Source organism: Neovison vison, chromosome 5 (genome assembly GCF_020171115.1).
Source record: "Neovison vison isolate M4711 chromosome 5, ASM_NN_V1, whole genome shotgun sequence".
NCBI lineage: Eukaryota > Metazoa > Chordata > Mammalia > Carnivora > Mustelidae > Neogale > Neogale vison.
In genome coordinates, this window is record NC_058095.1 from 106,694,197 (window position 1) to 106,715,919 (window position 21,723).

General features: G+C 40.7%; 1 protein-coding gene across 1 annotated transcript in view; it reads left to right on the forward strand.

Moving 5' to 3' along the window:
* The first annotated feature begins 2,435 nt into the window (after positions 1-2,435).
* Positions 2,436-21,723, forward strand: part of KPNA3 (karyopherin subunit alpha 3) — a 102,144-nt gene continuing 82,856 nt past the window's right edge. Inside the window, exon 1 of the mRNA XM_044249680.1 lies at positions 2,436-2,545. Coding sequence (XP_044105615.1) covers positions 2,477-2,545 — 69 coding nt within the window. The 5' untranslated portion in view covers positions 2,436-2,476. The remainder of the gene's footprint in view (positions 2,546-21,723) is intronic.

A 21,723-nucleotide genomic window follows, 5' to 3' on the forward strand; every position in this document is an offset into this window, starting at 1 on the left:
AGGATTGGTTTCCAGCCCTATTTGCATGCTCACATTCCAAAGCAGAAGTCCAAGGAGTCAGGGAATTTAAATTCAAGCCCAGACTTCCAGGTTGTAAAGAAAGTGCATTTGTCAATGTCAAATGTTAGATTATATTTTATTTAATTCTGTAAGTTTAATTCACACCTTCTCAATATTTATTTATTTATTTATTTATTTTCAGGACCCAACATGGGTCCTGAACTCATGACCCTGAGATCCAGAACTGGGCTGAATTTGAGAGTTGGACACTCAACTGTTTAAGCCACCCAGGTGCCCCATATCTTCTCAATATTTAGATGTACTATGTAGACCTCCATTTGTGATCCTATCCTCATACATTAGGGGTCTTCAGAGTCAGCAGGTTATAAAGATCTCCCCATTGTGAGTCTTGAGCTTCCTTCCCCTTTCTTGACAACCACTACACTTCTGGGGTGATAACTTGTCTGGAGGCAGAAACCAGGCTGTCTTGTTTACAAATAGATCCTAGTGTTAGCACAATGACTGACACATGGTACATGCTCACTAAATATGTTTAAAACTCTAAAATGATGAAAGACTTACACGTTTGATGACAGCAAAAAGGATGGAGAGAAGTGATGGAAGAGGGCAAAGTAACCTTTAAAGAGAATGCCTTGCTAAATTATAATAGAAATAGAGCAGCAGTCTGGAAGTTTCTCTTGCAGTCAGTCAGGGAGACTGGCCAATACACACTGCGTTGCCTTAAGAACTAAAGTTGGAGTTTCTATTCATTCTAAATTTTAGGTGTGTGCTATGGTTGTTTCCCTTCAAATGAGTGGTTGGATCTGGATCAGATATTATAACATGAGGGCCTGGAATTCTCAAGGGACTGATGCACTGAAGTGCATTTAAAAATGCAAACTGACATTTAAAAATGAAGAGAAAACACAGCCTTTTGGTTTCCTATGAAAAACTGGACCTTTGGCAACAGTGGTCTGAAGTCTTTAAATGGGCCTGTGTTTATCTACAGGCCACATCCTACCACTCACAAAACAAATGCCACGGCCATTGTAAGGCCTCTGAATTCTTGACACCTGGACTGCGGGGTCTTAAGGGCCCCTTGCTTCGGAAAAATGTCTTCTTTAACCTCTTTAGGGTTATATTTCTACCAACCTTTGAATTACCTCAATATCATTTGAATTGTACTATAATGTTGCATACCTGCTTATATCTGCCATAGATGCTGAAACTGATTATCTCACATATAATCAAAGAAACCCAACTGCTCCAGAAAGCCACTTTCTGTTAGTGTTACTGATCGAAATTTCCTGTCATTAGTCCTCCGATGACCGGAAGGGAAGGTACTAGATCGGAAAGTCTGCAGATGAGAACTTGCTTCCTGAAGGCTGAGAAGATTAGGTGTGGTGATGGAACAAGAGGGGTTAGGGACACGGAAACGCAGGAATTGCCAGTGTGAAGGTTGCAGAACCGGGTTTGGGAGGATGATGAAGAAACCGAGAAACAATGCTACAGCGCTGATTTGTTCAAGTATTTACTGAATATTCACAACGTGCCAAGAACTGTTTTGACGCGAGGAATTCAGCAATAAACCAACAAAAGTCCCTGCTCTCACTGAGCTTAATTCCATTGCAGTAAGCCAGGTCGCATATACATAAACACATCGCAAATCTACATGTCAGATGGAAATAATTACTATTTATAAAACCAAAGCAGAGCAAGGGAACAACGAATGAGGGTGGCTGCTATTCCAGGAGACCCCAAAGAAGCAAAGATGCGAAGCACAAACCGTCGATTGGTTTCTAATTTTCTAGGCTACTGGGAGCAAGATCCACCTCCCAGGAAGCCCCGCCCCTCCCTCCCAATAGGGCGCAAGGTGCCATCTCCTGGGGAGCCCCTCCTACTTCTCCGCCCAGGGGCTGCCTTGGGGGCGGGGCTTCGCGCCCGGGCGCACCAAGCGCCCCGCACTAAAAGCCGCGCGCGCAGAGTTCCCGGCATTCTTCCCGTTCTGTCAAGGCCAGAAGAATTAACCCCGCTGGTACCTGGCATGCTGGGAACTGTAGTTTTTGCCCGCAGCTCCGCGTCTCAGGGGGCAGTGAAAGCCGCTCGATCCGGCTCCATTCGTGGCACATGACTTGCATCCTCCAGAGATCGTGGGGAGGCCCTAGGAGAGGTGGGGGTCATCCCGAGAACAGTCGGGTGGCGTCCAGGCGAGGGGGGCCATCCCGGCCACGTGACCCCAGCAGGCCCGGCGCGCGCGGCTCCTCACTGCTATTCCCGCCCCGCCCCGCCCGGCAGTCGGCCTGCGCCTCCCCCGGCGCTGCTGCCACCTCGCGCTCGGAGGCGTCACGGAACGTGCTCTCCTCTCCCCCTCCCCCTCCCATCCCCTCCTGCCCTCCCCCACCTCCCCCTCCCGCGCCGAGACTCGCCGCCGCCGCCGCAGCCGCAGGAGTAGCCGCCGCCGGAGCCGCGCGCAGCCATGGCCGAGAACCCGGGCTTGGAGAACCACCGCATCAAGAGCTTTAAGAACAAGGGCCGCGATGTGGAAGTGAGTGTGCTTCCGTGGTCTGGGCCCGCCCGGCTCTCCCGCCTGGCCGCGGCGGCCCCACGGCGGCGGGGAGGGGCGGGGGACCGGCGCCGGGCTGGTTCTCGCCGGCTCGCGGTGGGTCGGAGTTGGCCGCCGCCTCCCGTCACCGCGGCCGCGGGCTGGGCAGAGCGGGCGACGGGACCGCGGACCGGGCTGCAGCCACCCTCCGGACCTGCCGGCACAGGGACCGGGAAATGCCGGGGTTTTCGGCCCCGTCACGCGGGCGCGGCCTGCTGTCGGCGAGGAAGGGATGTGGAACTGAGGCGGGGTCCGCGGGCCGGGGCCTCGCGGGCCGGGGATGCTGCCGCCCCAGTCCGTCGACCGCACCGCGGAGGGGGCGGCCGCGAGTTGCGCCGGCCGCCCGTGCAGCCTCCCGCCCGGCGCGGCCCCCTCGGTGTCTCCCGCGCTGCCGCACATGGAGCCGGGCTGTGCGGGTCCCCGCGCATATCTCCTGCGAGCCGGGCCCAGGCGGGCGGTGGCGGCCCGCCGAGGGGGGTGGGGACCAGCCGGGTAACTGACTTGTTTGAGGGTGGCGGATGGGGGAGGGTAGGATGCGCCAGGACCATTTTCTCATATTCCAGTGCTGTCCTTTGGACCAGTCTTGATAAGCTATTCCAGCTCATACTCCTGTTACTGTTGGCATTTGGAGCAAGCCGAAGGTGGACAATAGTTTACCATCTATTGTGTTGAGGCTTTGGAAGAGACGTTGTTCGACCTCCGCGCACAGGACCTGTTTTCTCAGCCGTTCTTGTAGTGGGATTGGGCATGGGATAATAATTTCTTTGACATATTCTACCGGAATAAATTGGATACATAGCTTCGTACGGCCTTGTATATATCTCTTTCTTCAAGCCGGTACAATTTCCATGTGGTTGCAAAACTGTAAACATCTTGGTCACTTAGTTCGTTGCTACTCAGCATGTTGCCATTGTTTCATTAAGGTGACATTAGCAGGTACTATTTGCAAACTCGGCTTATTGAAGCAGCGCTAGAGGTCTCTCTGCAGCTACTGAAAGCAATGTAGTATACAGCACAAACTTCCCTGGGACTCTGACCTCTGGATTGTTAGGGAGAACGTGGTTTTAAGTCCACAGCGTCCTTTTTTAATGCTAGGTGACATGATTTGCAATTTTGCAATTCTTGATAAAGGGCCAGTGTAACTAAGAAGAGTGCATTTTTCCTGTTTTAGAGAAGGTGGTGGAGAAACTATCCGTTTTCTGTTTTGTAGAGAAACAGACAAAACCCAGGCGATTTTTCAGAGCTACAAAATTAAATGCTAATTGGGAAAAACCTAAGGAATTCCCATTTGAATAACACAAAAGTCATCTCTCTCTATTCTGGTCATGGTGAAATTTCTTTTGGGAGAAGTATTTCTAAGCAAAAGTGAAACTTAGGAATGGCAACAAGAACATTTTGGAACTGCCTCCTGTTATTGGCCCACTTGATGATAGTTAATTTTGAACTTTTCCCATCAGTAATTGTTTTTGAAGCTTACCACTATTATAAAGAAAAACTTACATAATTTGAAAAATGTTCATATTGTTTGTACCAAAGAACTAATAACATTGTTTCCTCTCTTGGATATTGGTACAGGTTTTTGTTTTATTACTTGCCTATATTATTGTGTTCTGGGAGCTCAGTGCTACCAGGTAAGGACTCCTGCACTTAATAGGTATGCAATAAATATTTGCTGATGATCAGAATGTAATTAATGACTTCTGTATGCATGAGAAATAGAGGCATTCCTGCCAAGCCTTTTAGCCTGAAAATAGGGGTCATAATATTACATTTCCCAGGATACATTAGGGTAACTAAGGCATGAAATAGCAGACATTCAAATGGTAGTTCTAAGGGGTGGACACTACACTAAGAATTTCACGAGACTTCATTTAATCCTTGTAAGAACTTTATGAACTAGGTATAGCATTATTCCTACTTTACAGGAGGAAAGTACTTTAGGGGAGGAAATGTGAGAGTGCTTATGTAGCATGTACAATTTCATGAGGTGGGTATGAGCATTCATTCACTAATTGTCAATTGGATGTCTAACTGTTGGGTCTTGGACATGCAAAAGAATAAAATTCAGCCTGTACCTCAAGGAGTTTACAGTTCAGTGGGGTAATAAAAAAGTAAACTGATAATTACAGTGTAGTACATCAATAAGTTTATTCTGAGAAAATTCTAACTTGGGGCTGAGCAGTCAGGTGGGGGATGTTCTGGTTGATTCCTAGTGGGTGAATTAGAGTAAGCTGATCCTGAAAGATGAAAGAAAGTTGGCCGGGTAAAATGCAGGAAAAGGGAGGCCACAAGGAAGGGGCACTGCAGGCTTGTGGGAGGAGTAATTCAGCAGTCCTGAGAGAATGCAGTAGGACTGCTGAGAGAGAAGGGAATATGACTAAAGGGTAAACTGGGGTCAGATGTGGTAAGTAAGTGTCTCTGTTGTGGATTTAGGTATAATCAGGACTAGACACTGTCTCTAATTTAGTTTTATCCTTTAGCAACTGTGTTAAATCAGAAACTTACACAACAGTTTAGCTTTGTGACTTAAATAGTTGTGATTATCAGGCTATTTCAAGACAGTGAGGTGCACTTTGATGAGATGTGATTCCTACCTTTTCATGTGTAGGATAGACAAAAGATAAAACATAAAATATACAACCAGCTGATACATAAATAAGGTGCTATGTGCAAGTATAAAATACATATTTTCTAAAGAAAAAAGTAAAGAGGAAATTGTGTATGGAGAGAGGGTGGAGGAAGAGCATAATTTTATAGTAAAGAATGGCTTCATAGAAAAGAGGTTGGTGAATTTTATAGGAAGTATGTGCTAAACTTGAACAGGGCACAGAAGAAATTCGTGAATGAAAACTCAGGCGAGAAAGAGGAAGGAATAGTTTAGGGAGTGAAGAGATGAGACTTCCGTATGGCCCATGGTGGTCTGAGAAATATGTCTTAGCAAAGAGTTGCTTGGACACTTATTGACAGAGAGATCTGAAGGAATTTATTCCATAGTAGAGTTAGAAGGTACAACATGATTAGAGCAATTGAAAAAGGTGACTGGCAGTAATATCTAAAATTAGTTCTGGAGGAATAATGCTCTCATCCCATATGTAAGGAGGAATTTTCAAAAAAGTTGAGATTGGGAATGATCATAACATCCAAATAGGATTTGAACTTCTCCTCCTCTTCTTCCTTTTTCTTCCTGTTCTTCCTAAAACTCAAGTAGAGAAAAGGGATAAAATGTGTCCTAAGCTCTGTAGTATAGATAAGGGAGGGAGTAATTATTACAGGTATCAGTTTGGAGCTTGAGTAGGGGGAATGGATTTTGTAGCTAAAAACTAGGGAATAGTTTGTGAAAAGGAAATTCTTAATTATCTTCATGTGCTTTGGAATGTGTGTTTTAATAGTAGTTCTTTTTATGTAAGGCATTGTTCTTGGACTTTTTTCCCTTTTACGAAAGTATTTAAAACTTTCCAATCTACTTACAGAAAAGTGCACAAAGTGGAAATATTCCATTTAATGAATAGCTATAAATCAAACATTCTGGTAATTGCCACCCAGGTCAACTTTGCTTTTTCTTGCCCCTGTATGCCTCAAGAATGTAACTTTTTTTTTTTTTAAAGATCTTATTTATTTATTTGACACAGAGAGAGAGACTACAAGTAGGCAGAGAGGCAGGCAGAGAGAGAGGGGAGGAAGCAGGCTCCCTGCTGAGCAGAGAGCCCGATGCAGAACTCGATCCCAGGACCCTGAGATCATGACCTGAGCTGAAGGCAGAGGCTTAACCCACTGAGCCACCCAGGCGCCCCAAGAATGTAACATTTTTAATCAGTAACAATAACTAATGACAATTATTTATAAAAATCTTAACATTTATTGTTTGCAGTGTACCTGTACCAAGTATTTTATGTGGGTTATTTAGTCTTCACAACAATCCTGAGAAGTATGTACTGTTATTATCCACATTCACTGCTGAGGAAGCTTGAGGCCTGTGCTTAAGTAACTAGCCCTACGTCACAGGTGAGGGGGGTATAAGCGGCAGGACCTAGGCTTCTAGTTAAGCGGTATGACACTAACACCAGAACTCTTGCTTACGTTTCTTTGCCATCTCTCCACTGCGTGGAGCCTTAGACCTGACTTGTATGAAATACATCTGAAACTTAATTAATGGGAAAAATATTTAAGAAATCTTGGCTATTTCACAGAAGCTCCTGTCTTGGTGTTTTGGAACCTTGCTAATAAAAATTTTTGATATCTTAATTATCATTTGGTTTATTTGCCTTTTTCTTTCCTTTTTACTATTACAAATTTTCCTTATTAGTAAGGAGCTAGTTAGTTGGTTTCACCAAGGATGTAACAACCCGTATCCTTGGGCTTAACACTTAAACTTTATGCTTAAGTTTCTAATGCTGGGGATAATACACATTTTCTCATCTGCAAATTTGACCAGCATTACCAGACTTGCTTTTTTTTCTGGAGGCTCTGTTGCTAAATGGTACTACCTAATTGCTCAAGCTTGAAACTTATCCTTGACTTCCTTCTCTTTTCCCTTCCTTCACTTTTCTGTACGGGTCAATTATCTGAAGAGCCCTCATAATTTTACCTTTGATATTGACCTTATTTGCTATAGCTACACTAGTTTGGGCCGATGTCTGAGCACTTGTGTTAAATATGATAGTGCACCTGGTTTCCCTGTCACCAGTATCTTCCCTTCCCATTGTATCTTGTGGGTTGATCTTTCTGAAAAGTTTTCTTGTGTTGCTCTTTTGGTAAGGTCATTCCCAATGCCTTCGGCATAAAATTAAAAGTCCTTCAGATGCCACACATAATTCCTTTTTTCCCAGCTGTGATTAAAGACTTGAGATGGCGGAGTAACCGTATGATTTCCTCTCCATGCCTCTGCACACGCTATTCTCTGTATACCTTCTTTTATTGTCTGTTTAGTGGGGCTCACTCTAGCAAATTCTTGCTTCACTCAGACTCCTTCCTATATCTCTGGAACACAAAGATTTGTAATTCTGCCATACCATGTTATCCTAGTTAAAAAAAAAAAAACAACAACAACCCTTCAGAAGTTCTCTATAGGGCCTTTCCTGACTGACCAATAACATACTTAGTACTGTTATTTTCTAGTCTTTCCCGTCTCTCTAAAGCTTTCCTCAGTGAACTTTCCTTTACCTCTTTGGGATAAATTGCTGTGATCTACAACAACTTTTGCATGTGTGTGTGTATAGCTGTTAAAGTATGTGGGCTCTGGGGAGGTGGGTGTGGGTATGGGGTAACTGGATGATGTTCATTAAGGAGGGCACCTGATGGAATGAGCACTCGGTGTTATGTGCAACTGATGAATCACTAAATTCTACCCCTGCAACTGATAATCCACTATATGTTAACTAAATTGAATTTAAATAAAAAAATTTTTTATAAAAGGAGTATGCAGACTCTGTAAAGAGTCTCATTGAGGGTAGAGAGCTTGGGCTGTGAGTGGTCATTTAATGACCAGTTTTTAAAATTCAATAAATACTCTTGAGAAGAGAGACTAGATAATATACCTAAGAACATTGTACATTTGGGAGTGAGTGTTACATTGTGATTCTAGGACATCGATAATTTCTTTTGGTGTTGACTCCATGGCATTGATATTGTTGCCTAGCCCTCCTCTGACAGTCTGTTCTGCTGTATTTTTGTAACATGAACTAATTCATACTTGAATGCTGAAGAGGAATTGAAGAATTCATGTTGGTTCATATTTGTTTTTTGAGTTTATTTTTACCAGCACATTAACTGTTTAGCACTCCCGAGAAACCGCTTTTGAACATAAACATGTGAAGTACAGAACATTGTTGAACACAGCAAGTCCAACAGTATGCACATGGCCCTTCACCCATATTCTGCCTCTAGGCTCCATTTAACCCGGAGTTCTGTCTTAAAGATACTTATTGCCCTAACCACCTTGATGTATTACCCTCTTTTTTCTTAATTTTGCAGACCATGAGGTTTTTCAGGAATCTATGTATCACACAGCATAGAGGTTATAATTATCTTTTCCTGAATTCACTAATGGCATAGAATCTCTCCTTGTTCTTCTGCCTCATTGATTACTTCTTTTTGGTTGATTCTGCCAACTTTTCGCCCTCCCTATTAAGTGTAGGCATGTTTTAGGATTCTGTTTGTGACTCTCTTCGCTATAGATTACTTTTCTTGCCCACATCAAGTAGCCCCCTTAGTTTTAACTATCATTTCAGTATGGGGGACTTAAATCTGTTTTAAGCATCTGCTGGAAATTAATGAATCACATGAACATCACATCAGCTCCTTAAGCTCAAAGTGTTTAAAACTATGTTCTGCCTTTTTTTTTTCTTTCTTTCTTTTTTTTTCTGTTTATGGCATTATCATCACCCTCACTGTGACCTGAACTTGAAACTTGAGAGGCTTCTTGGACTCCTTCCTCATCTTCCACATTCAGTCAGATGCCAGTCATGTAGCTTGAATGTCTGTGCTGTCTCTCTGGATTTTGGCTCTGCCTCTCTATTCACTGCCTCCAGCCCACTTTTGGGCTTCATACTTATCATCTGGCAATTTAAAAGTTACCCCCAAAGTAGTGGTCTTTCTCTAGTCCATGAGATCTTTCAGGGAGTCTGATAACTGATTATTTTTCCAGGTTCAACTTTACTTCCCCTCTCTCCCTGCCCCTTTAAGCTCTAGCAACACTGAACTTCTTATATGCTTATACATAATCTGGAATCCTGCCCTCCCCTGCTTGCCAATGCTATTTCTATTCTCAGGGCAATCCTGCTGACTGGAATATCCTGCCCTGCCTCCTGTTGCCTGGCTAATTCCTACCCCTCTCTAAATACTCGACTCTGGGTTTAGCTCTGGAGAAACCTTTTTGGATCTCTCATCTTCCCAAGTTGAGCTAGGTACCATTCTTCGCTCCTGAATATATATCTTTCTCATTGCAGTTACGATAATGTATTTCAATTATGTTGTCTCTCTTTCTCCTACTAGATTGTGAACTTTTTGAGTACATAGACTCTATATCTTCTTTGCCTACTTCTTAGTACAGTGGCTGGAACAAAATAAGCAGTAAAATATTTCTTGAAAGACTGTATCTATACTAGGTATCACCAGCACAATAATTTCCTTAGAATACATTTTTGAACCAATGCTTTTAATCTTTTAGTGCCTTTTCCTATTGCTTTCCAAATCAAGTTCAAACTTTTATTAAAATAGGTAAAGTGTTGGGAGGTTAAGACACATGCATACTGAAATAATTTTAATTTTTTTTCTTAATTTTTTATTTTATTTTATTTTTTAAAGATTTATTTATTTTAGAGAGAGCATGTGAGCAAGTTGGGGAGGGGCAGAGGGAGAGGGAGAGAGAGACCCAAGCAGATTTCACACAGAGGGTAGAACCCAACTTGGGACTCAATCCCCAGACCCCACGGTTGCAACCTGAGCTGAAACCAATAGTCAGACACTTAACTGACTGTACCACCCAGTTGCTCCTCTTATTTTTTAATCATAGAAATATCCTAATATGTAGTAAGGTAGAGAGAATAGTATAATTCCATATGCATATCACTTGAATTTAATAAGTAACAGTTTGCTCTTTGTTTCACCTTTTGTTCCATCTGTATATATAATAGACAACATGACATTTTACTCCTGAAGACTTAAGGCTACTTCTCTAAAAATAATGCATTCTTAAATAAATACCATATCACGCTGACACAATAATTTCCTAATAATGTCTAATCTAGTCCACATTTTAAATTCCCCAGTTGTCCCTTACTCTTTTTTCCTTAACATTTGGTCATTAGAACCAGGATTAAACAAGGTCAGATCACATTTGGTTGTTTCCTAGGTCTTCTTTAATCTAGAATAGGCCCCCCCCATTTTTTTTTATTGTAGTAAAATATACATAACAGAATTTACTATTTTAAGTGTACAGTTCTGTAGCATTAAGTGCATTCACATTGTGGTGTAATGATCATCACTATTCCATCTACAGAACTATTTCATCTTTCCTAACTGAAATTCTGACCTCATTAAATAGTAACTCTGCATTCCCTCTTTCCCCAGTTCCTAGCAACCTTCCTTCTACTTTGTCTTTTTTAATTTGACTATTTTAGGAACCTCACATAAGTAGAATCATGCAATATCTGTCCTTTTGTGACTGGTTTATTTCTCTCAGCATAATGTCTTCGAGGTTCATCCATGTTGTAGCATGTGTCAGAATTTCATTTCTTTGTATGGCTGAATAATATTCAGTTGTATGTAGGTACCTCACTTTGTCCATTCATCACTGGTGGACTTAGGTTGGTTGGCTGTTGTCCCTCACCATTTTATAAATGCTGTTAATTTGTTGAAGAAATCAGGTCAGTTTTCTTTTATTAGGTTGAACCACATGAAATTTTCGTTTTTGAGTCAAGTTATCAGTCAAATATCAGCAATTTCATATGATTCAACCTAATAAACTGTCCTAATTACTGGATATGCCTGTTTCTTTGTGATATTGCTTAACTTGTTCCGCCTATTTCTTACCACCCTCTGGATTTTCTGTAAACTGGAGGTTAGCTTCAGAGGCATGATTGTCTTTGGTTTAAGCATTTTTTATTAAAAAAAAAACAAAAAACAAAAAACTTCCATTGGTGATGCTGTGTACTTCAGACTATATCCCTACAGTGATACTAAGATCAGTGAGAGGGTTCAGATAATAAAGAATAGATAAAGGTAAATTAGATAAAGACATTTCTGTTAAAGACTAGGGATGCCTGGGTGGTAAATTTAATAAGTTGGTTAAGTGTCCAACTCTTGATTTCAGCTCAAGTCATGATCTCAGGTGAGATGGAGCCCAGTGTTGGGCTCCACATTGGGCGTGGACCCTGCTTAAGATTCTCTCCCCCACCCCACCTCTTTGTTTCTCTCTACCCCTCCCTCCCTCTCTTGAATTTAAAAAAAAAAAAAAGTTTAATGTTACAATGTCATAAGCAATACATTTGGTGAAATGAATTTTAGTTATTTGGGTGCAATGTGATACAGACGGGGTAACATTTGAAGTGAAAGAGTAACCTGACTTCTTGGTATCCAGCAAAGGAGTTAGAAAATGTATCTGGAGACTCTAACTTCATTCAGAGTCAGTGACATTCTCTTTCCATGACTGTTCCTAAGTTGACTTGGGTTTCTTAGTGTAGAGTTCGGCTATATTCTCACTTCCCAGTCTCTGTTCCTTTACTTTGAAGGTAAGGCAATAGTAGAATCGTAAGGAGGATATATCTGTACTATGTGCAGTTTTGCTATTAAGAAAAATTTTGGGGACGCCTGGGTGGCGCAGTTGGTTGGACGACTGCCTTCGGCTCAGGGCGTGATCCTGGAGTCCCGGGATCGAGTCCCACATCAGGCTCCCAGCTCCATGGGGAGTCTGCTTCGCTCTCTGACCTTCTCCTGGCTCATGCTCTCTCTCACTGTCTCTCTCAAATAAATAAATAAAATCTTTAAAAAAAAAAAAAAAAGAAAAATTTTGTCACAGTCTAGGATACCAACATTAATAGTTAAAATACGGTAAAAATAAATCATGACTATATTTACTTGGAATTAGTCTTTCTGAATGGTTATGTTTTCTGGGCTGTACATGTTATTTGTTTACATATCAAACTTTGTTTTATTTTGAAATGTTAGTGTTTCTGTGTCCTCTACATTTCTCTGCCTTCTTAGTTAGAATCTAATTTACTTATTTTCATCTTTCTTGAGAATTACCATTATGCATATGGATATCAGTTTTTGCTTTTATATAAGTAATGCCTTTAGGTTCTTAAATTTGTAGAATTTCATCCTTAATTTCTTTGTGGAGTTCTTGCTCTTCATAATTCTTTTGACTGTCCTTCCCTTGCACAGTCAGCTTTCTCTTTGATATTGTCAGCATGTTTACTTATAGTAGTTCTCTTCCCATTTAATTTGATGCTTTGTATATCCTAGTGGCTTGGATAATAGATGTATTAAACACATATTTATCATTTGCTATGGGCTGGGCAGGCATTGTTAATGCCAAAGATAATAAATATAAACAATATTGTCCTTGCTCAGTTTAGTGGGAGAGACTGATACCTAAGTATACTCTTGAACAACATGGGGATTAGGAATGCCCACCCTTGTGCTGTCAGAAATTCACATATAACTTTTGATTCCCCAAACACTTAATTACAGATACCCTGCTATTAACTGCAAGCCTTACAGATAAGATAAACAGTCAGCTAACACATATTTTGTATATGTATGTCTTATATACTGTGTTTCTTATAATAAAGTGAGCTAGAGAAAAAATGTTAAAACCATTAGGAATAGAACATACATTTATAGTACAGTACTGTAAAAAAATTGTAAGTAGACCAGCATAGTTCAAACCTATGTTGTTCAAGAGTGAGCTGTACTCTGTATAGCATGGTACAGGTACATAATTTGCAAAGTACCATGAGAGCATGGCGAAAGGGAGTGACTATACCTGGGGAAAGTGAATGAAGTTATGCAGAAGATCATACTTTAGCTAGGTCTTGAAGAATGAGTAGGAGTTTGCCAAAATGAAAGAAAAATAGTGAGTAACAGTGACTGTGTCATGGAATCTCAAGTCGTGATGTGTTGAAGAAGTAGTTGATGTGGTGACCTTACGTACATTCCCTTCTTTTGGAGACCATATTCTGTTTTGACCTTTCTTGGCAAGCTACTTTTCTGCTATTAGATATCTTTTGGGGATATTTTTAATCTAAGTGTTCCTGCCTCCTTTGGTTAATTGAAGTGACTTACTCTTTCTGGTTAACACAAAGCCTATCAAATGCAGTCCCTGGCCTTTAAATCTTAAATGAGCTGATAGCGGGACCTAAGTTGTTTGCCTTGCAGAGGTGCTATGAAGAAATCTTTCATTAATTCCTGCCACTTAGATCTGCAGAGTTGTTTTCATCCTGAGTTTTTCATAGATTAGATTCTATAGCTTTTTATTTGGTTCTGTGAATTGCTCTATATTTTTCAGTAAATTCTCCTGCATTCCTTCCCCCCCTTTGTTTCTTAAACTAACTCAAGTCTGTTTTTATGGTTGGTGCCATAACTCTAATTTAAGGTGACCAACTGTCCTGGTTTGCCCAGGACTGAGGGAGTTCTCAGGACGTAGGACTTTCAGTGTTCACACCAGTAAATTCCTGACCAGATCTTAACAAGTTGGTCACTTTACTGTAATTGAAACAGTTTGGGAATAAAGATAATGATTTTGGGGAACCAAATGTTCAGATGGAAATATCTAATATGCAGCTGAAAATAATGTGTGCAGAACTAGCTTGCTTTGGTTATTTCACTCAGCAGTTTTTTGAATTCTGAACTAAGTATGAGAGAGAAAACAATGAATACAGTGATAACCAATAACTCCCTATGTACAAGGCACTATGCTTCTTGGAATAATAATAAGTAATTCTCACATAGTTGCCATTATACAGGTGAAGAAAATGAGTTAAGAAATCTGCTTAAGGGGGAACCTGGGTGGTTCAGTGGGTTAAACCTCTGCCTTCGGCTCAGGTTGTGATCTCAGGGTCCTGGGATCAAGCCCCACATTGGGCTCTCTGCTCAGCAGGGAGCCTGCTTCCCCCACCCCCCCTGCCTGCCTCTCTGCCTGCCTCTCTGCCTACTTGTGATGGATCTCTCTCTCTCTCTCTCTCTCTCTGGCAAATAAATAAATAAACTCTCTTAAAAAGAAAAAAAAAAGAAATCTGCTTAAGAACATACAACTAGAAGGAGGCAAAACTGGAATTCAGTCCTAGATTTCCTACTTTAAAGCCCTCTTCCCTTAACCATTCTTCTACTCTGCCTCAGGATCCCTGCTCAAGGAATTTGTGGATTAATATGGAAATGATGTAAAACCAAATAAACACTTACAATGGAAGTATGTTGAGAAAACAGTGGGCACGTAGGAAAGACTCACCATGCGTGAGTCAGAGAAGGCTTCATGGAGATGATTATGCTTAAGAGGAAACTGGAAAGTGTATAGGTCTTTTTTTGGTAGTAAATCTTGGGTGGGCCTGGAGATAAGAGACACCTGGAGATAAGAGACAGCATGATATATTCTGGGGAATAAAGTAAATCAGTATTTCTTAAGGTGGAGTTATTGGAAAGTTGGATAGGATAGACAGGGTGGGCAGGACCAGATTGTGAAAGACCTCTCCTGGGTTTTGTGCATTTAAAACCATGGCTTGGGGCACGTGGGTGGCTCAGTGGTTAAACCTCTGCTTTTGGCTCAGGTCATGGTCCCAGAGTCCTAGAATCAAGCCCTGCATCAGGCTCCCTGCTCAGCGGGGAGCCTGCTTCCTCCTCTCTCTGCCTGCCTCTGCCTACTTGTGATCTCTCTCTCTGTCAAATAAATAAATAAAATCTTTAAAACCATGGCTTCAGTTGCATCATAGGAGATAGATTGATGAGGGTGAGAAGGGAGCTAGAGAGCAACAGTGAGAAAACTCTCAGAGGTCTCAGAGATAGATGGTCTGACTAACAGCACTGGCACTGGGGTCCAGAAGCAGGAAGATTGTTTATTTGGCACATGTTAACCCTCTGGGTGTTAGTGGTTTGTTTGTGGTTTTAGTTTTTTTTTTTTTTTTTTTTTTTAAGATTTTATGTATTTATTTGAAAGAGAGAGAGAAAGAGCCAGTGCTTGCACCCAAGTCATGGCGGGGATGGGGGGGGCAGAGGGAGAGAGAGAAGCAGGTTCCCTGCCAGACAGGGAGCTGATGTTTGGCTTGACCCCAGGACTGGGAGATCCTAACCTGAGCTGAAGGCAGTTGCTTAACCAGCTGAGCCACCAGGTGCCCCATGTGTTACCTTCTAGAACAGAGGTTAGCAAACTTTTTTTTGTAAAGGGCCATAATATCTTTCAAAGTGTAAATATTTTAGGCTTTGAGGGCCATATTATTTATGTCACAACTATTCATCTCTGCTGGAGCATGAAAGCAGCCATAAATGATAGGCAAACAGATGAGTGCGGCTATTCCAATAAAACTTTATTTATAAAAAGAGGTGGCAGGCTAGATTTGTCTGGTGGGCTGGATTTGGCTCAAAGGCTGTGGTTTACCTAACCTCGTTCTAGAATGATATGGCCAGTAGTGAAGACTTGGAATATAGTTCAAGCAATGATTTTTAGTGATTAAGATGATAACGTAGATGAGGGTTCTTGGTTATAAGAAGAAAAGAAGCTAGGGGAGGAAAGAACCCGAGGAAGTACATCATCTTAGGGCTGTAGTGAAAATGCCATTGAAGAAAAGTAGTATATCAGGACTTAGGGGAGGAGAGTTTCCTGAAGGAGGGGCACTAGTTGCAATATCAGTGCTGCAGAAAGGAGAGGTATGGTGAAGGACCTGAAGTAAGCCATTCATTGTATTTCGCAATTAGGGCCAGGGAAAAGTGGAAAACTTAGACAGCAGAAGAGGCTGGAGGAGCTATATTATGATGGAGTGAGAAGTGAATTGCTGTTGAGTTAGTAGAACCAGTCAGTAGAAACTCAATTTAAAAATTTAGTAGCCGTGGGAAGGAGGAACCAGAGGTTAGCGTGCAGAGGAAGTAGGGGTAGAGGAAGGCTCTTTGTTGTTTTCTGTTTGTTTACATGTATGAAATTGACTGTTGTTTGTAGGCTGAATTGAAGAAGCCAGACTAAAAGAGTTAAGAGGCTGGCTAGAAAAGGAATAAGTGATTGTGCCAGGAGTAAGCAGGGAGCTGTTAGGGAGGTGATGTAAAAGATGTTAAGTTGTGGTTGGATTTGGAAGTGCCTCAGGTGGAAATCACTTGAAGAACAGACAGGAGTGAGGATGGGCCGAAGTAGGGTAGGTAAACTGAAACAGATTATTTCTAATAGCCTCTATTTTCTTTGGCGTCGTTATCTCTAGAGAATAAAGGGTCTAAGAGAGGTAGTACGTGAAGAAAGGGTGATTTGGGAAATGCAGGTTATTTGAGGAGGAAAATACCTAGGATTAAGGGCCCAACGGAGTGAGACTACATTGTTATTTTATAATAGTTGTAAACGGTTTTCAGTTGATTGTATCAGATTTAGCTGTAATTGCATTTTAGATTATAGTTAGAATTGTTAAACCAAATTCAGAGTATAGAGGTCATATTCAGTTGAATCATAAAAAAATTGAACTAACAGGAATATTAGGATTTAATGAGTCCAAATCCCGTTTTCCATAGATGTGAAAACTGAGCACTTACAGAAAGAATGAATGTTGTCCACTCATCTGGTTGGTAGCCAGGGATATTTTTTTTTATTCCAGTACTTGTGTTATTTAACACAACACACTTAAAGATGACAAAAGCTATACTTTATTGCTTGACGGATTGATTGATTTATAGGCTCTATGCCCAGCATAGGGATTGAATTTTTGACACTGCGATCAAGAGTCGCATGCTTTACCAATTGAGTCAGCGCGGTGCCCTGACAAAAGCTATATTTTAGAAAACTTTCAAACATATACAGAAGTACAGAGAAGGAGATAATGAATTACCATGTACCATTTTAAACCAGTTACAGTTTATGGCTGTTTTTGTTCATTTATATCCCTTACCACTTCCATCTTCCTCTGGATTATTTTGAAGCAAATTCTAGACCTTTTTTTTTTTTTTTTTTTGAGAATGAGAGAGAGCAGGGGGAGAGAGAGAATCTTAAGCTGGCTCCATGCCCAGCTTGGAGCCTGAAGCTGGGCTCAGTCTCATGACCCTGAGATCACGACCTGATCAGAAATCAGGAGTTGGATGCTTACCCAGTTGAACCATCCAGGCACCCCCAGGCATCATTTTTTATGTGTTAGTATTTTAACATGTATGTCTAAAAGTTAGTTTGATTTTGACACCAATTCTAACTTTGGAGTTTTTCCTCACACCAAGTAATTTCTCCCATACCAGGAGGGTGTCCTACAGTTAAGTTCAGTTCTGACACTATGTACCTGATAGCATCAAATCCCACAGGTTAAGGGCTTAGTTTACAAGATTTCATGCTTGCCCCCTACCCCCTTTTGATCTACCAGGTTTAGATTGGAGGTTCTCACAATCTAATCCTCCTCCTGTTTAATATGCTGGAGTGACTCACAAAACCCAGAGAAACATTTTACTTACTAGATTACCAGTTTATTATAAAAAGATATAACTCAGATGGCCAGTGGAAGACATGCTTTCTCTTGCAGAGTGCCACTCTCTGTGTACCTCCACGTCTTCACACCAGGAAGCTCTCTGCACCTGGTCATTTTGGATATTTATGAGGCATGCTTAATTAAATCATTGGCTATTGGTTACTGAGGTCAATCTCCAGCTCCTGTCCCTTCCGTGAAAGTTGGGGTGAGTGGAGGGACCAGAAGTTCCAGTCCTCTAATCACATGGTTGTTTCACCCGGCAAACAGCTCCCAGCCTTAGGTGACCTAGGGGGGCTTTCCAAAAGTCACTTCATTAACATAATGAAAGACACCTTTATAGTTGTCAACACTTAGGAACCCCTGAGGGTTTTAGGAGCTATGTGCCAGGAACACTGCATGGAAACCAAATATATATTATAAATCATAGTATCACAGTAAAACATATAGTATTATCCTACTTAAAAACCCCAAAACAATGTTTGTCATATCATTAGTCAATTAAAAATGTACTTTATTTATTTTTTTATAGATTTTGTTTATTTGAGAGAGAGAATGAAAGAGCACAAGTGGGGGTGGGAGGAGCAGCAGGCAGAGGGAGAGGGAGAAGCAGGCCCCCGCTGAGCAGGGAGCCTGATGTGGGGCTCAATCCCGGGACTCTGGGATTGTGACCTGAGCTGAAGGCACATGCTTAACCATCTGAGCCACCCAGGCACCCCCAAAATGTACTTTCAATATAAAATTTCAAAGTAAAAATACTTGCTATTATATTATACATTTGGAGACCAAAAGAACCTTGGCCAGTTGTTTGGGGTTGGGTGTGACATAGAAAATTAATAAATAATATTTTAGATAATTTTTCCCTTCTCTACTCCAACTAAAAAGAGAAATAAAGGAATAATCTTACCTCTGTCAGAATAGGTCGATATTAATGTGTAGTTAATTTTTATGAAGGTAGTATAGAAATTGTTACAGAGGAGACTTCATGGAAATCAAGCTATATCTGTGTTTGCAATATTTTAATAGTGATTTTTCTTTCACTTTTTTTAAATGAAATGACTAATGAATGCTCTACATTATCAGAAAGATATTAAAGTACTCTTTGTGTCTTTGAAACAGCTTGATACATTCCAGTTTATTATACCTTTATTGTTAAGAAAACACAACCCAAAGTTTTCATATCAAAAGTAGAAGCATTAGAATTATAGAGAGATCAAGTGGGACAGCAATGAATTTGTGTAATGGTAAAACACTATGTTCTGGGATGCCTGGGTGGCTCAGTGGGTTAAGCCGCTGCCTTTGGCTCAGGTCATGATCCCAGGGTGCTGGGATTGAGTCCTGCATCCGTCTCCTTGCTCAGCAGTGAGCCTGCTTCTCTCTCTGCCTCTGTCTGCTTGTGCACACTCTCCTCTCTCTCTTTCTGACAAACAAATAAATAAAATCTTGAGAAAAAAACCCAAAAACGCTGTGTTCTTTCTTTGCATTCACTATCTCAGAATTGCAAAGCTGGTAAAGATTCAGCTTTTCTGGATGTCTTTTTGATGTATACAGAGGGTGTTAAGGTAGATGTTGTCATCTTTCTGTATTTAAGATAACAGTAGAGAGACAGGGGTAGAAAGCTGAACAGAGTATGGAGGAAGGTAGCTGGGCAGGCATTGAAATAACTAGAGATTGGATAGTGTCTTCATCTTCCTCTTAAATTCACATGTGCAAGAAAAAAAGGAGTTAGTAGCCTGAGAAGGATGATCATGTTAGCTGGGCTTTGGGCTGTAGATGGTAGAGATGCAAACAAAGATGGTAGAGAAACAGCTTACATGCTTTGTGTTATACAGTGTTAATCTCAGCTAGCAGAGAGCTAGGATCTTTTTATAAATTTGAAACTTAATTTGCTAAGTTGAACCTAGTTCCAAGAATATCATTCATATATATATACACACACACACACACACAAATATACACACACACACTATACATATATAACATATAATATATATTATGTAACATAATATATATATATATATCTTGGTTTTAGAATAAGGTATAATTAGGAACATTTATTGAAGCTTTTTTAATACTTCATAAAAACAAATTTTTAATTACTTCAGCATCTGGTGTTTTAAACAAAAACATAGAACTGGATAGAATGTTTTGGGAATGGAGCTGCATAACACTGATTTGTGTACTAATTCATATTAGTAGTTATTCACTTATTAGTTAAACTTGTAGTATAACTAACTAGTTATACTATGCTTTTATCTTAAAGTTAAATTTATTTGAAGGGGGAAGAGAAGACGAAATATAAATCGTGATTTTAATGAGCAAATTTCAGCACATAGATATATATTCACAAATTTTAGGGAGAAAGTTTATAAACTGATAATTCCCAGGTAGAGCTATCACACTCTTTAATTATAAAATGCAATTTACTCCTGTATGAAAGTAAGTTCTCATTGACTGAAATCCTGTAGTAAGAGTGACAATAATTTGATGTGCCTGAGTACCGCAGTCGGTTAAGTGACTTTTGGTTTTGGCTTGGGTAGTGATTTCATGATTGTGAGGTAGAGCCCTGGGGATCTACTTAAGACTCTTTCTCCTTCCCCCTCTGACCTCACCCCCAAATCAGTCAATCAGTCTTTTTTTTTTAAGTGACAGTAATTTAAAATGCTTCCTCATTCCCCTTGGACAGTTTACAGTTACTGTCATGGACTATGGCTGCTGGCAGCAGTATGGTGTTCAGTTATGCATTACGTTTGGGGAACATTAATTTTGCTGGAACAAAGGAATTTGTACTTAGATGTTTAAGTTCTATAAGGGCTTGATATTTGCTTTTTGTTTTCTAAACTTTGTGAATGTGGGGCAAATACAAACACTTTTCTTCATCCTTTTGAGCTTTGAAACTTTGGCAAAGTGGAATATTTGAGAGACTTGGAGCTAAATTAATCTAGATTTGGAGTATAGAGGGAGAAAAAACATGGACTATATACTGTGATTATCTTATAGTGCAGACAGCATTGTCACTGGATATGACTCGTGCGAGTTCAAATTTAACATTGGTTGTGTAGGATACCCTTATGGTATTGTGGAGCAGAGGGAAATAACGAATGAAATAAGATTCCTACTTTCACGGGGCGTTTAACTTAGTAGGGTAAGTAATACAGCTAAAGGTAACTATAAGGCAGAATGCAGTGGTTTAATAAAAGTAGATAGTTTGAGAACACAGAAGAAGGACAGGTGAATTCCACTTTGAAGATTTGTCAGAGCTTTATAGCAGAGCTGACACGAAGTGGACCAAACATTTCGTGGTTTGAACAAGATGTTGAATTAGAATAGCAGAGAAAAACACATTTTTTTTTCCTTAAGCTAATTTATTTATGATCATGTGTGAATGAATTTCCCTCTGATTCGTTGCAGTGACCCAGAGCATTACCATGAAAGTCTCTGTTTCCCATTTGGTGTACTGCACTGGGGGCCAACTGAAGAACTAGGTGGTGGAGTCCTTGCAGTCTTGTTTCTTAATCTCTGTGTACTATATAAATATTTTCTGTGTGCCATGATGTGAAAGAGATCAGGATTTAATTTTTTTTTTTTAAGATTTTATTTATTTATTTGGCAGACAGAGATCATGAGTAGGAAGAGAGGCAGGCAGAGAGAGAGAGAGAGGAGGAAACAGGCTCAGCCTGATTCGGGGCTCGAATGCAGGACCCTGGGATCATGACCTGAGCTGAAGGCAGAGGCTTTAACCCGCTGAGCGACCCAGCCTCCCCAAGATCAGGATTTTAGATTAATTTTAGATTACTTAATACTTACTTCCTGGGCATAAGTTCTTTAATATATTGTTTAGCTTTTATCAAAAATAGCTAGATAATACTCATAAAATAAGGACACATTCTGAGTACATTGTATTAGTTACCAGTGCAGTCTTCTGATATATTAGATATTTGCTCCATGCAGTGATTAGGGCCCCCCCCCCCCAGCCAGGTTTTTCACTTTCATTCT